This window comes from Tiliqua scincoides, chromosome 13 (assembly GCF_035046505.1).
Source record: "Tiliqua scincoides isolate rTilSci1 chromosome 13, rTilSci1.hap2, whole genome shotgun sequence".
Taxonomy (NCBI): Eukaryota; Metazoa; Chordata; class Lepidosauria; order Squamata; family Scincidae; genus Tiliqua; species Tiliqua scincoides.
In genome coordinates, this window is record NC_089833.1 from 18,079,137 (window position 1) to 18,094,068 (window position 14,932).

The following is a 14,932-nucleotide window of genomic DNA, read 5'->3' on the forward strand; positions in this document are numbered from 1 at the left end:
AATACTGCTGACATACAAACAGCTGCAACCACATGAAAGGCCTAGGAATATGGCAGCTCTCCACCCAGGCCGGCACCTGACAGCCTCCTTCCGCTGAGCCTACAATCTTCAACTGAATTATCTGGTGAGTTCAAAGGCCGGCAATTGTTAGCTTGGTCTCTCCTTGTTTCATTTAACCCTGAAACCTCATGTGCTGGGAAAGAAGGGTGGCCAACACCACTGTTCAGAATTCTATAAAATAATTCTGGCAAAGTGGGGGTGAAATGCTGCACAGCTTCTATGGTGACCTGCTGGACATTGACCAAAAAGTATTTCTCAGAATGGACTGAATTCCCCACACCACAACACTGGCTCATTGTTGAGGAGCGTGCAAGGCAGCTGGAGCTCTTCTGCGGCCCGGTTTGCAAGGCACAGGCTGTCGAGAACCTGAGACGACACTGGTGCGAAGGCCAGCGAGACAGCCACTCTCAGCTCTCCTAAGGCAGCCTCTACCACTCACACTCGGACTTTTCCACAATTCAGCAAAACTCAGAACCAAACAATGCATTCACTCACCCTAAGCAGGGATGCTCCCAGGACTGTCCATGTCTGCAATGCCATCTGCCTTCAGAACCCCTCGCCTTGGAAAGCTGCAAGCCCTGCCGTCAGAAACAGCGATCGCTCTCTTCAAGACAGCTCTGGGACCCCACCAAACCGTCTGTACCCTCCCAACACCACCTACAGCTGCAACCACGTTGCCAACTCAGAGAGAAGCTCATGGCCAGTAAGGCAAATGCCATTCATGCAGAGATGCCTTTGTGGATATTAAAAGGACCAGGCTCTGCAGGAAATACAATGAAGTAGTCTACGGCTTCTCTTTCATGCTTGCTGATATAGCAAATAGCCAGTCGTTTTAAAGGGCACGCTTGATCTCTGAAGGATGCAAAGGGGGTATGATCGTATCCCCTTCTTAGTCTGGCACTAACAGCTCCGCCCCAAACCAGCACCTTGTTTTTTTCAGCCCTGCAACTAAAATATCCTTAGTTGCAAAGTATCAACTGCAAATGCCAGAAACCAGACCTGGGATCTAAAACTCAAAATAATACCTAGCATTGTGTTATCAGTGTAAGCTTCCTCAGAAGTCAAGGCCCGCTGCAATACGTGGGGTTTACGTAGGCCCCAGGACCACAACCCGAATCACTGAGCTTCACCCCCATCCTGTGCTGTAATTTTACATCTCTCCATTGTGCCCTTTTTGCCCACCAGGCCTTCCACTTTACACCCATCACTGCAGTTCTAGATAAATCAGCTTTTCTAGTGCCAGCCAGTTTCCTGGGAGCATAACAATGAATCCACCCATTACCCACAGTGATAACCTCGAAGAATGAACACCACCTAAAAAGCTGTGTGAAGCAACATGACCAGCCTGTAATTTCACCCCTTGGCCTTTGAATTCCCATATATTGCACTCTTTAAAAAACTTAAGTACTTAAAGTTATACATATTATTTATAAGTTGTAAGCTGGCTATTCAAAGCAGCTACACCCACAGATCGTCATTAAAATGATTCAAGGAATTTTGCAAAAGAGAACAAAACAGAAAATTTACATTTCTAATTCCTAGTGCCAGATTTCTTCTTTTTCTAATAGCAAAATAGTGGATAATTAATCTCACACACATAGACAGGGCTGGTTCCCAGAATAAAATAAACTCTTCCTTGATTTTTCTGCTGGGCAATAAATAAGGAGTGCAATAAGAGTAGTCTGTTTGGGGACCTTTTAGGCCAAGTCAGGAAGAGGGATGTTAAAAACACACTGCTCAGTCATTAGACGGAGCCATCATGAGATTGTAGGCTATAGCTGCAAAACCTGGAGGATGCAAAATGATGAGAATAGACAGAACCCAAACTGGGGGAAGGCAGTGCCACTATTTCAGGCCAACACCTAAAGATGAGCAAACTCTTGTGGCACCTTAAAGATGAACAAATGGACTGCAGTCCATGAAAGCATTACTGCAATAGATTTGGTGGGCTTCCAAATTCCACAAGGTGCTTCGTTGTTTTCAGTGACAAATTCTTGGGGGGGGGGAGGCATCTGAAGAAGGGAGAGAGAGTGCATTGCCAAGGCACCTAAAAACCAAAAGGTAAGTTATGCTGCGACCGCTCCAAGTCCAGGTTTGTAGTCTTAATGTGCCTGTGAGAGCGCCACCTTTTCAGTGCATCCGCAGCTGTTTATAAGAGGTCTGTTCATTTTATAGCTGCCAGGCTTGAGTTAAAAAAAAATATTGTAATCCTTCTATGCATCAGTGGGCTGGAGGATGGGGAATGCCCAACAAAACACGCACAAGACTGGCTGGGAGGTATATGCAAAAGCATCAGAGGTTCGACTCCTCTGCCTTGCAATGGATAGGTGAGAACCAAACAAACTGAGAGCCACAAAGCTTGCATATGGGAAAGAAAATTGCCAGAGGTGAAGGCTTAAATTTCACAAGGAGTTAAATCCTGGGCAAAGGGCGCCAATGACAGGAGAGGCACAGACTCCAATACATCCCGCTAAGTCTCTCTTAGCCCGCTTGGTTCCACAACACTGCAACACACAACACTGCACAGAAGGTGCCCCTGTCTTCAGGGCCCAGGTGCTTGAAGGCTTCTTCCAATATCACCTGGAATACACCAAATAGGCACAGAAAGGGAAGATGCTCCAGGTAAGTGACTAGGCCTCCAAGTCAGGCCTCATTTCCTTCTAACTTCAGCTTGCTTTTACAGGGTCTCTTTGCAATCCAGTTAAAGCAGGTCCACAAAAGTCCTTTGTGAGTGCTATTTTTTATTGGCTATTCTTCTCTTCCTGGTCGCCAGCATGTCGTAGAAGGGATCCCTGCTGATGCTTGCTCTAACAGGAGAGGAAACATGCGTAAGTTTTTCCCACGTGCAGATTTGTCAGCCACTCTCTGCCTCTTTCCCCAAGATACACAGTTTAGGGATGAAGAAATTAGCACAAACCAGAGGTTACAAACCCACCTAAAACCTTGGCTTCTAGGTTCAGTTTGTCAGCTGCGCCCCTCTCTTTCCAACTGCATGGAAGGAAAGAAGGGGAAGAACAAAACAGTAGCAGCACCAGCTGATGGGCTGCCACTGGGCAGGAGAAGAAGGGTGCCTGGGGCCGCTCACCCGCCCACCCCCTTGCCCGCAGGGCTCCTGAAGTCTGGTCCCGGGTGGCAGACTTGGGTTTGGGGCAATTCTCAGCCACTGACATGCCGAAGACTCTCGCTCTGAACCATGATTTTAGAAGCGACATAAGCAACAGCAAGACTTGGACTGGCTCACTCCCCCTCTTCCTGTTTGTACAAGAAGGGAAGAGGTCTGAGGCTTCTGGTCACTCTTTGGATGAACCAGGATCAAACTGTAGTTTGATATTCTGGTGTGTAAACTCAGAGTGGTTTTCACAAACCTCAATTTTCCATATTCAGACAAAAATGGGAAGCTGTGGTTATTTCAAACCATGACTAGAAGCCTGAGAGCACATGGCAGAGCCCAACACAGTGCAGTTCAGTTATGACCCTCTAAGCCAGTGGGTGCCAAACCCCAGCCCATGGGCCAGATCTGGCATCCACGAAAAGCCCTCCCACATGTGAACTGAGCTCCATGGGGAAATCTCTTATCATCATCTCTGACCTCCCAAACCTTGGGTTGGCCAGCCGACTCCACATTCTGCTGTCCTAGCAGGCTCTGTGCACAGATTTCCAGGTAGACGTGGCTGATCTTGTGATGTTTGGGGGAGATCAGAGATGAAGACAGCAGGCTCCCCCATGGAACAGCAAGCTCTGGTCATGCCATCCAGGGAGGGATTTTTCAGCATGCAGTGGTTCCAAGTTTGGAGAGTGCAGCTCTAAGCTGTACATACAGCGAACTATCCAAATTCAGGCACTCTCTGTGAAAATCCTGTTCCTACTTCCAGCATGAGAACTACCCACAAGCAACTTGGCATTCCCATATAATGCACAATGGGTGGAGGGATGACAAAGGACCCCCATTCTGGGAAGTTCAACCCTTCCTTCCTAGTTCCCCTCTTCTTCTAAACCAGTGGAGAAAGTCTGCCTTCTCCTATACAAGCCTGCCTGGGCCTGAAAAGCAAATTGGGGGGGGGGGGGGAAGAGTTGGACCTTTCTCTGGCCTTGCAGGCTGCCCTATTACTGTGATATTCCCTCCCCAAAGAGAGGACAGGTTCCTTCTCTCCTTCCACTTTTACCTGATGGTGAAGACATTCCTGCTTCAGGAGACTTTTAACCCATTTCTGCCCAGCCCACAGGTATACACATTTGATCCCTGTAGTGTATATGCAACTTTGGGCAGAAATGGTTTAAACTCTGTGGTGCAAAAAGGCTCTTACCTTCTGCCACTGCTCAAAGCAGTCTTTGAGACTTCGGCCAACCGCTTACAAGTTGTTGGTATATTTTTAAACATTGTTTTCACCCTTCTTTTTAACTTAAAAGTGTGGTATGCATAAAATAAAACCAGTATAACCTTAAGAGCTGGTGGGGAGCAGTGGCTGACAGCACAATCTTAAGGGTGCTTAGTCAGAAGTAAGTCCCACAGTGGTCAATGGAGCTTATTCCCAGGAAAGACTGCAGCCTGGGAAACTGCACTACAAATCAGGACTTCTCCAACTCGAATCTCACTGCCATAAACAAGCTCCGCCCTCTCAGCCTCCGTCTTTCCAATCTGCAATATGGAGTACTGATATTTACTTACCTTACAGGGTGGTTATTAAAGAGCTTATTGAAATATAAACTTTGAGGCACTCTGCACACTCAGACAGATCCCCTCGTGCCTCCAGCAGGCCAGGTTTCTGCACTGGGGAGCACTTACTTGATAGACTTGATCCACTCTTCCTTCTCCTCGGGGGTGGGGGCAGAAATTCTGTACACCACGTGATTGCCTTCCACCACACGTCCGTCGGCTTCTGTTTTGCAGGCTTTGATGACCTGCCCTTTGTGGCTGGGGTTGTACAGCTCAAAGCAGTTCTAGGGAGGCACAAAAGAGAGTCAGGGTGACACAGTCACTTGTCATCTGCAACAGCGCCAGGGATTCGGTCTACCCTGCAGGTGAGTGCAAAGGCTTCACCCGCCTACCCACTTGCACCTCACGGAACAGTGTGGTCTTGTGCTAACTGACTTCACATCATGTCTGAATTCACAACTCATGAATAAACCACGGTTCAAGCAGCTGCTCCACCTCAAGAGGCTGTTACTGTGAGTAAACTTATGAAGCTGAGTCCTGAGCAGGCGCACAACAAAACAGTTTGTCTGTTGTACACTGGGAGGCTCAAACCATGGTTTGAATGCTTAACAGTTAGCACTAACCAGTTGGCAGCCCATGACCTTGTGGCACCTGAGGCAACATGCCAACTTCTACACCCTCCTTACTTGAATCAATCAATCAATCAATCAATCAATACCTTTATTGGCATATAAACGAAAATACAACAATCAGGCGGGAGAAATTCTGATAATTTGAGATTAAAAACTAGCAACTGCTATAGTAATGTTAGCCTGGTTGTCACCTAACAAAACAAAAAGGGGATCAATAAATAGCCTAATAGGATGCTGTAAAAAGGGTCTAGATACAACTTCCGAAGTGAACAGTGCACCGGGCAATAAATCAAGATATGCTCTAATGTGTCGGGTTCGAGATGACAGAAAGAGCATAACCTGCAGTTCCGAGGGATACAGGAAAATCTGCCGAGATGATACGAAGAAGGAAAAATATTGAAACGCGTGAGCATAAAAGCCCTTCTAAGAAAGGGGTTAATTAAGGTAACTAAATATTTAGAGGGCTGACCTGGTAAAAGGCAAAAACCAAGAGAAAGAGGGGAACAAACTGGGTTAAGATCAGCGAAAAGAGAGGAAAATTCAGCTTCCCAGAGCCTAGTCTGAATTAACTTAAAGGCACTGTTGACATCAAGGCCCACTAAAGATTCCAACGAAAGATCTAGATAATTCAATTTGGAATCAATTTTAGAAAACCAACTAGACAGAAAAGGGTCTCTTAACAGATCATTAAGGAGGGAGTCAGATGGAAGAGACAGATGGAGTCGGATCCAAAATCTGAATGTAATAGCCCATGCTATGGTTGAAGGGAGATGAACTCCCAGTTCAAGAGCCAGCGTTGCTAACCGGATGGAGTTTAGGACTCCAAGAATCCTCCTGAAGAAAACAGCTGCAACTCGATCCAGAGAGCTGTTGGCTGCCATAACCCATATGGGTACACCATACAATAGTTGGGCCACAATCTTAGCTCTAAAGATCTGGAGAGCGGCAGGCACAAACTGATTACCGGTGCTATAATGAAATCGAGTAATCGCCTTGAGGTGATGATGCGAGGTGGTAATCGCTGACTTCCTATGGGCTGTCCAGGTTAATCGATAGTGAAAGAGTAGGCCAAGATATTTAAAGGTAGGAACCTGCTCATAAATAGAGTGACCAACCCTCCAGGTTGACGGGGACCAAGATTTAGAGAATACTAAAATTTTGGTTTTATTAGCGTTAATGATCAAATCGTTGGAAGTACAATAGTCCTGGAAAATGGTGAGGGACTGAAGAAGACCAGATTTAGTTAGTGAAAGGAGAACTGCCCCTCCTTACTTGGTAAAGCACAAGTCCCTACTCCTGCTCCCTGGATTGGAAAAGATAGACTGAGAGCAGAGAAGGAAGTGTGCAAGAGAGGAGGGTGGTGGGCTAGAACAGGGGTGTCCAAAGTTTTTGGCAGGAGGGCCACATCAGCTCTCTGACACTGTGTCGGGGACCGGGGGAAAAAAAATTAATTTACAATTAAAATTTGAATAAATTTACATAAGTTTACATAAATGAATATATTAAAGATGAACTTATATGAATAAATGAAGGTCTTGCAATAGCTCAAGGCCTATAAAAGGCCTTGCACAAAGCAAGGTTGGCCTTTCCTTTGCTGCCACTGCTGTGTCACAGATGTGAAAGAGCAAGCAGTGAAGGGAGCTCTCATCACACAGCTCACGCGAGAGGTCAAACAGTCGCCCTCACGCTGAGTGAAGTTGCGTTGGGCCAGCACAGGCTCCAACAAATCTCCGGAGGGCCAGAGGCTCATTGGAGACTGGGGGCTCCCTGAGGGCCACATTGAGAGGCCTCAAGGGCCGCAAGTGGCCCCCGGGCCGGGGTTTGGGCACCCCTGGGCTAGAACACTGGAAACACTCTAGGCCATCATTCTCTTCTCCTCCACAGCTCCATCCTCTTCTTTCTTTTCCATTCCAAGGAGTGGGAGGAAGAAAACCACTGGAGATAGAGCGGGTGGACAGGGATGGACATCCCTAACCCAATGGATGCCTGATGTGACTGCCTCAGTCACCCTCACAGGTGGGCCAGCACTGGCCCCAGCCCTGGTCATTCATTTAGACTGAGCTGACAAAGGAGAGGGTCATGGAAGAATCAGTGAATCATCACAAGGGGGAGGGTCTCACCGGTTTTCTTGGATCCTCAACTTCTCGAATGCTGAGATTTTCCAAAGGGATAATTCCTCTGGGTTCTTTGTCCTAAGAGGCAAAGCAAAGAAAGACCAGGTTCAGTATATTGTATTTATTTTTTTATTTTGTATATTTATTATTCTCGCTTTCAAATATAACAATTTTCATACCAAATACAAACACCTCTGAGTTATGAGCTTAGAGGGTGATACTGGAATCTATGAAAATATTTATTTATTTAATAATTTATACCTGCCTTTCTCCCGGTAAAGGCAATCAAGGCAGCTTACAGAATTAAAAACAACAATAGAACAACTAAAAACAAGACAAACTCCTATAACGAATCATATAAAACAATTAAAAATTATATTTGAATAAAATGCCAGTCCATCACATCAACTATCAAACACTATTCTGAATAAGGAGGTCTTAAGGCCCTGCCAAAAGGCCTCCAAAGGAGGGAGCCATTCGTAATTCCAAGGGAAAGGAATTCCACGATTGGGGTGCCACCACTGAGAAGATTCTGTTCCACGCCACCATCCTCCTCCCAGCCATTAATGGCAGCAAGATTCAAAGTGCCCCATAAGATGACTTCAGAAGACAGGTCGGATTAGACGGCAGGAGGCAGTCCCTCAAATACCCTAATCCTGCGTTGCAAAGGGCTATTAAAAGCCTAAACGAGCACCTTGTGTCCTGAAACGAACCAGCAGCCAGTGTTGGGTACCAGTGAAGTGGCCCGACTGAGTCAAACTGAGGAGTCCCTGCAGCCACATGGGTGGCTGCATTCTGCACTAATTGCAGTTTCTGGACAGTCTTCAAAGGCAGTTCCATAAATACACTTACTGTTGTGTACTCAAAGTAATACAGGCAATTATCTGTCAGTATAAACCACCTCCTTTTCCATGTTTTCACTCTTCCTCCTGTAAGACATAAGATGCAACATAAATTTCACCAATTTGGTTATCAGATGCTTGTGCTCCAGACAAAAAGCAATCATTTGGTTACCTTGTTATGTCATTAAATGGTTAGGTCTCTCAACAGATGGCTTAAGTGGAATTGGAGAGATGAGCCAAGGTTAAGGGAATGCAGGAGTTACAAGGATTCTTCTTCTGATCTAGGTCTACGTTACTGGGGGATGTGGCTGGGGTACCATCTTCACCTGCCTCTGAAGCGGAAGGCTCTAGCCTTCCCCCACCATCTTCAGAATCCCATCTTCTTATCCAAGAAACAAATCCTCAACATTTCACAATGTTACATCAAAGGCACGGAAGCGACCTTGGACCTTATCGTTCCTACTGTGGCAAACAACAGGGTTAAGTTCAGACTCTTGGGGACAGGAGTGATGACCTTCAGATGAGCATACCCAACACCACACCAATGGCCATCAGACATTTCTGCATGGTGAGGAATGGAATTGCACAAATGTTCAATACCTGGCTGCCAGGTGACATCACTTTCCTAGGTGGACAAGCTCCTGAGGCCTAGGCCTGCCCTCCACCATGTGAAGAATTGTACCCCCGGACCAAACATCTGCACTGGCCCAGGTTCTATTCCCATTACACCCATCTAACAATTAATGAAGTGGGGAGGAAATTAGGGGCCCTCTCACACTCCTTTTTAAATGCCTAGGAGAATCCTCCCCAGTTGCACCAACTTTTGATGATCCACGAAGGAATAAGGTGGACATTAATTCTCTAATGTGGCCCAGGGCCATTCTTGGCCAGCTCCTGGGGATGCGAGACTCCACTGCTCCTCACTCATCTCTGGTCAGCTGGGGTCTGCTGACAGCAGCTGCTTTCCTCATTGCCTGCTAAGCCAGCCAGGTTTAACAGGGAGACTGACAAGGGTAGAGCAGGGAGCAGGTGGCAACAGTGGACAGAAGTGATCCTTCGCACCATCGCCCATAATTATAGCCAGAGCAGTGAAGAAGAAACGTTGCCTGTCCACAATCTGGTTAGGTTTTCCAACCGATACCGTTGATGACTCCCAGCCAGGAAATCAAAGCACACAGCGGAGGGTGGCAGAATAAAGGTGGACTTGAGCCCGTTTGCTGCCCAGTTCCTGGGCATCATGGGGGGGGGGGAGCTTGCGCTTGCATGTGCTTCCAAAGCGTGGGGCAGTGCACCACTCTAAGTCTCCTTTCAGGGCCGGAACCACCAACGTATTCATTACAAGTTTTGGAGCTGCAAACGTTTGAAGGGTTTAAAAGCCATCAGACCTCTGTCCTGGTGGCCTGGCGTGGAGACTGATGGCATGACATGGAGCAGCTCAAATGCTTTGTTTTAGAAACATCTACACTGTTTCACAAGATGCTCAAGGTTGCTCACAATAAAAAACAACAACTTACCACTGTCATATGAACACCTAGGCATGTCTGATCAGAAGTACATCCCAATGTGCTCAACAGGGTCTACAGTCAGAGGTGTGCACAGGACAGCAGCCTAAGCCTGTCATTCCACATAGTATCACCTGAGAGTAACTCCTACAGATCCATGTGGGGCTTATTTCTGAGTAAATGTGCAGAGGACAGGGAAGCAAACACTGTTAAAGCCGAGCCAGGGCAGCTCACGTAGTCGGCAAAGGCCAAACTGAACGCACACAGATCGGAGACTGACGCCTGCTGAGCCTCTCCTGACACTTTCCAAGTTCCTTCGCCTGGACACAGCGCTTGGGGAGCATGTTTTAAATGGAACATCAGAAACAGACTCGCAAGAGCCTTTTGACTCAGCGTGTTGTGGTCAACAACCCACAGCCCAGCTTCCCCTTCCGGAGCGTGCGTTTGATTGTCTCGCTTTTCTTTACGAGCCAGTCATCCTGGTTGTCAGCAAGGCGCCGACACACAACCAAGGGGCCCTGCTGTGAAGAGAGCTCTGCCGAGACTCTCCAAAAGGTGTCACAGCCAACTCCAGCATATGGTCCGGCAAGCAGTGAAGTTAGACGACACCCGGAACCACTGCTTTCACAGATGTGCTTGTTAGCTTCACACAGGATGCGCTGCCCACCTTACAGCCACATCTGTCTTATGGGAACAGCATCTATATTCTCACTGTATATGCAGAAGCTGCCCTTTGAAAAAAATCTGTGCTGAACTACCAAGTGCTTGCCAGTCAGACAACTGTCCTTGCCCGATTAGCTGTCACTGGGACATTCTGCTGCGCAGAGATTCACAGGATATTCACAGCGATATAATCTCATTAAGGTCAACAGAATTTAGGGCATAATTCCAAGATTAGGTTTTTAGATTAGTTGATCTACAACACTCTTGGGTCCGTCATCATGATCATTAGCAGCAGGAGGTCTGGTCTAGAGGGTAGAGCCTCCGTTAGCCTGAAGATAACATCAGAAGGTCGCCAGTTCGAGGACACCAGCAGCTCCCTGAACGGCTGAGAATTGCGAGACCTTGAAGCAGCTGACAAGCCAGGCTGAGTGATTCCACCTGCTCTTGGTGTGAGCAAGAAGCGTTTTGGCTGCCTTCCATGTGAGAGATGGAGCTGCTTGCCAGCCTGCGTGGGAGAACTGGAGGCCAGAAGTGAGACCAAACCAGGAAGATCCATTCTGAATTGTTGTTGGTTCTTGAAAGAGAGAACCTCTCTGATTGTAAGAATCCCCTTGAGGGATTTAGAAACGCCTGCCTATGTAAACTGCCTTGAATAAAGTCAGAGGAGTAATCCGATGACCAGAAAGGCGGTATATAAATACCTAGTTATTATTATTATTATCAACCACTCCACACACAAACATGCACTCATGACGGAAACCAATGTCTTTAAAAAATACCTTTTGGCACTCTGACTGCATGGCCCACAGGATGGTTAAAGCATAAGGAACAGGCACTCACAATCCACTTGCCGCCCCCCAGCTTCTTGAGGAGCAGGTCTCATTCCCACTGTCATTTTTGAGAACGTAGGAAACAGCAGACGTCCTTTCCAGAAGTGGGAGAGGCTCTCATCCTTTTTGACCATCCACACATCTGAGTGGAAACCTCTCCCCCAAGCCCCACTGGGACTGCCACATGACGGGCGCTGGGGGCGATCCCATGTCGTGGACAAGGCCACAATTGCGGGTCCCCAACAGCGGGCGAAGGACTTGGAGAAGGCACTTTCGTGATTGTGCACCCATAAGAGGGCAGATAATTGCATCCTCCATAACCATAATGGTACTGCAAGCTACTGTCAACCCTTACGAGAAAGAAAAAAAAAAATAACTGGGGAGATGGAAGCAATTTGGATGCCATCAATATGCAGGCCTGGTGTCTCCACAGCCAAGAAATTTTAGAGTTACATCATCCATTTACCGGTTCTTTAATTTCATTAGCCTCCACTCTCAGTACAGCTGATCTTGTTACTGAGCATCCCAAACAGCAGACTCTCATTAGACGACGCAGTTCACCTTAAATGAATCAAGTTACTCAATCCAGGGGCAGAGCCGGAAAAGCATCTGCAACTCTTCCTTGAGACAAGAGAGCTGTGTGTCTATGAATTCGTTTCTTGGCAGTATGCAAGGGGGGAAAAATCTCAAAGCCCAGCGACTCCAGGAATATACTGGACATCCTGCAGTTTCATCTCATGGACTGAAACATCAACTCATCAAGTCAGAGATCATATCATGTCCTCACACAATTCTGAATTCTAGAAGCATCACCCACTGCTGCTCTTCCATAACATGCACCTGTATTTCTAGTTTTCTGCCTCATACAAGAGTATGCTTCATTACCCTGAGGGGGAAAAATACACCTTAAGCCAGGTATGGGAAAGTAGCAGAAACAGGAAAAGGGCAAGATCTAGAAGGCAAGGCAGAGAGGGTGGTGGTGGGCTGCTGACACGATATGGGAAGCCTTTGGATTCAGCCACTTAGAATTTGATCCTTGCATCTTAATTTAGAGAGATATCAACCGCCTGACAGAACTCCTACTCAGAATCAATGGCAACAGACGATTAACTTGAACCAGGCCCAAAAGGAAGTGATGACAAACAGGGAAAAGGTCGCATTAGCATAGGCTGATCTCAGTGAGGAGTCCGAGACCAGCCAGGGCAATGAGCTGAACTAGCCATTATGCTAAGCACACTGCAAATCAGAGCCCAGGCGCCTTGTGACTCCTGACACAGCACACTTCTCTGGGCACTTTCCAATAAGGAGCATGTTCTGCTTGTCTCTGGTTCTCACAGAAGACTGTGAGGCTAAGTGGAAACAAATGTACCTGATACCCTGGACACAGGAACCGAGAGAAGAACGTGGTGGTTTCACAGCTTACCAGGACATGGGAACTTCTGGCACTAGTTGTCCGACTCCCGTCACCTGGCAGAAGGCCCTCAAACTCAGTGGGGTCACTGGACATAGGAACACAGGAACAGCCCCCGCTGGGACAGGCCATAGGCCCGTCTTGTCTTTAAAGAATGCCTTTTGAGGAACTTTTAAGTGAAAGATACAGAAGAAAATTAACAAGGAGAACAAAACTCCCAACAACCTTGCAGATGAGGACAGAACTCCTGTGACCAGGAAATCAATAAAAACTACAAAGCTAAGTGAAACTTTAGAGCACGGAAGGAAGGGCTGCAGAACAGCATCACTCGCTGGTAGGTCACCCAATTGAAAAGAAAGATCTTGCATCAAGGGGACCTTAAAAGCTTCAGCAATCACAGTGAAGAAAAAAGGTGAATGAGGCAGATCAAAGGCAATCACGTCAACCATTAGAAGCCTTGGCCTTGCCAAAATGGACAAACGGGATTTTAACAAATTGAAAGCACCTTCTCTCCTTCAGCAAGATTTCTAGGGCAGATGTCTTCAACAGACCCAGGCGTTGTTCTCACCCAATCTCAGGTGGACAACGACAACGTTGCCACTGCCATTTTGTTTCATGGCTCACTTTGAATTCAAGCCTGTGCTAGGACTTCTAGACCCCACCAAAACCCTTGGTTGGAAGGGCTTGCTTGGGGAGGAGGGCACTCATCTGTCTTCTCTTGCTAGTTGGCCCAAAAGAAAGATGGGGCGGAATAATGCTGAGCAGGAAAAGGAGAGGACTCCTGGTCACTGAATTCCCCACCACGTTTTTGGAGGTGGGCCCTGGTGCTTGACGAGTTGAAGGTTACTGTTCTGTATCCATGAAGGAACTTTTGGGGATTGTTCGAAAGAGGGCACAATCCTACACGACTTTCAGTCAGTCTGGAGAGAAAAAACCCTACTCCACAGAGGGTGTCTCCACTCTACGCTGATTAGATTTTGCTTTTGCTTCATAAATACACCCACTGTCGGGCAGGCAAATAAGCATTTGGTACATCATGATTAAAAAAAGAGAGAGAGAGAAATCGCTATTTATGTAGCCAGAGACCCGAGAAGACGCCTCATGGTTTTCCCTCCTCACGTGGTCATCGCAAATTCGTTCCTCTATACCAGGGGTCTCCAAACCCCGGCCCGGGGCAAGCTTCTATCCAGCCTGCAGCCAGCCTCTGATCCCGAGAGCCTCTGCCCCAGCTGTCCAAAATCAGCCAGAGTTGTGCTTGTGGGGTGGGGGAATGGGGGTCCATTTAAGTGTGCGCTTTATTTCTTGGGCTGTGTATGTGCTTGGAGAAATCCTGGACATTTCAGCCCATTCATTTATTCGTTCATCTAAGTTCCATCTCTAATGTATTTATTTGAATTTTACATTTAATTTTTTTTAAGGCCCTCAACACTGTGCCAGATATTTTATGCGGCCCATCGGCTGAAAAGTTTAGAGATCCCTGCTCTCTTACTAAGTCTCAGAGAGGGTAAAAATAGATACGCAGAACAGAATGAACACACTCATGGAGGAAATAATTAAAGACAGACCCCAGTTATTTACAACAAATTTTTTCGCCATTCGAGAGACTTTAACTGAGCAACTGCCAGCAGACACTGTTATTACAAGGGAAACACACCCTGTGCTGGACGTGTTGCCTGCAAAGTCTTTGACCAGCTGCAATGTCTATAAGGGAGGGCATGAAGGAGAAGCTGCATTTCCTTCACCACCCCCTCAGTTGGCTCACAATTAATCCTTATTCAAGGTCCTGAAAACCAACCCAGAATCAGCTCCTGTCTAAAGCTCTTAGGAAGATCTTTGCCAAACACTCCCCATCCTGCAGTCTGCTTGGAGAGACGCACGTTCAGCTGGGTGGCATTTTAGAAAGAGACGGAAACTTGTGGATGTTGCGAAATGAGCAACTGCAAAATTCTCTGCAGGTCTTGGAGCAAACAAGCAACAGGTTTTTGGCCAAACCCTCCACTGGTACCCAAGAAAGTGCCACAAGTGATTCACTGTTGCTCCCCCCCCCCCCCAAATATACAATGGCAGCCAGAAGCTGCTTGTGAAACAGACTGGCTTTAGGAATCCTCAAAAGGCATTTTTTTAACACGCAGGTCAGAAGCAGGTTTCAATTCACTGGCATTCAAGACAAGGCTGCATCAAAGCGCAGGCTCATTAAGGCCACATATAGTAACTAAGCCTGAAT

General features: G+C 47.0%; 1 protein-coding gene across 4 annotated transcripts in view; it reads right to left on the reverse strand.

The window, feature by feature from the left end:
• Window positions 1-1,204: 1,204 nt before the first annotated feature.
• The window catches only part of CYTH3 (cytohesin 3), a 93,800-nt gene continuing 80,072 nt past the window's right edge, over window positions 1,205-14,932 (reverse strand). For 3 of the 4 annotated variants that reach the window (XM_066640343.1, XM_066640344.1, XM_066640345.1), the window contains exons 10-13: window positions 8,313-8,391; window positions 7,467-7,538; window positions 4,844-4,998; window positions 1,205-2,867 (exon numbers count right to left, since the gene is read on the reverse strand). In XM_066640343.1, coding sequence (XP_066496440.1) covers window positions 2,795-2,867; window positions 4,844-4,998; window positions 7,467-7,538; window positions 8,313-8,391 — 379 coding nt within the window. In that variant the 3' untranslated portion in view covers window positions 1,205-2,794. The remainder of the gene's footprint in view (window positions 2,868-4,843; window positions 4,999-7,466; window positions 7,539-8,312; window positions 8,392-14,932) is intronic. The other variant, XM_066640342.1, reaches the window with a different exon arrangement.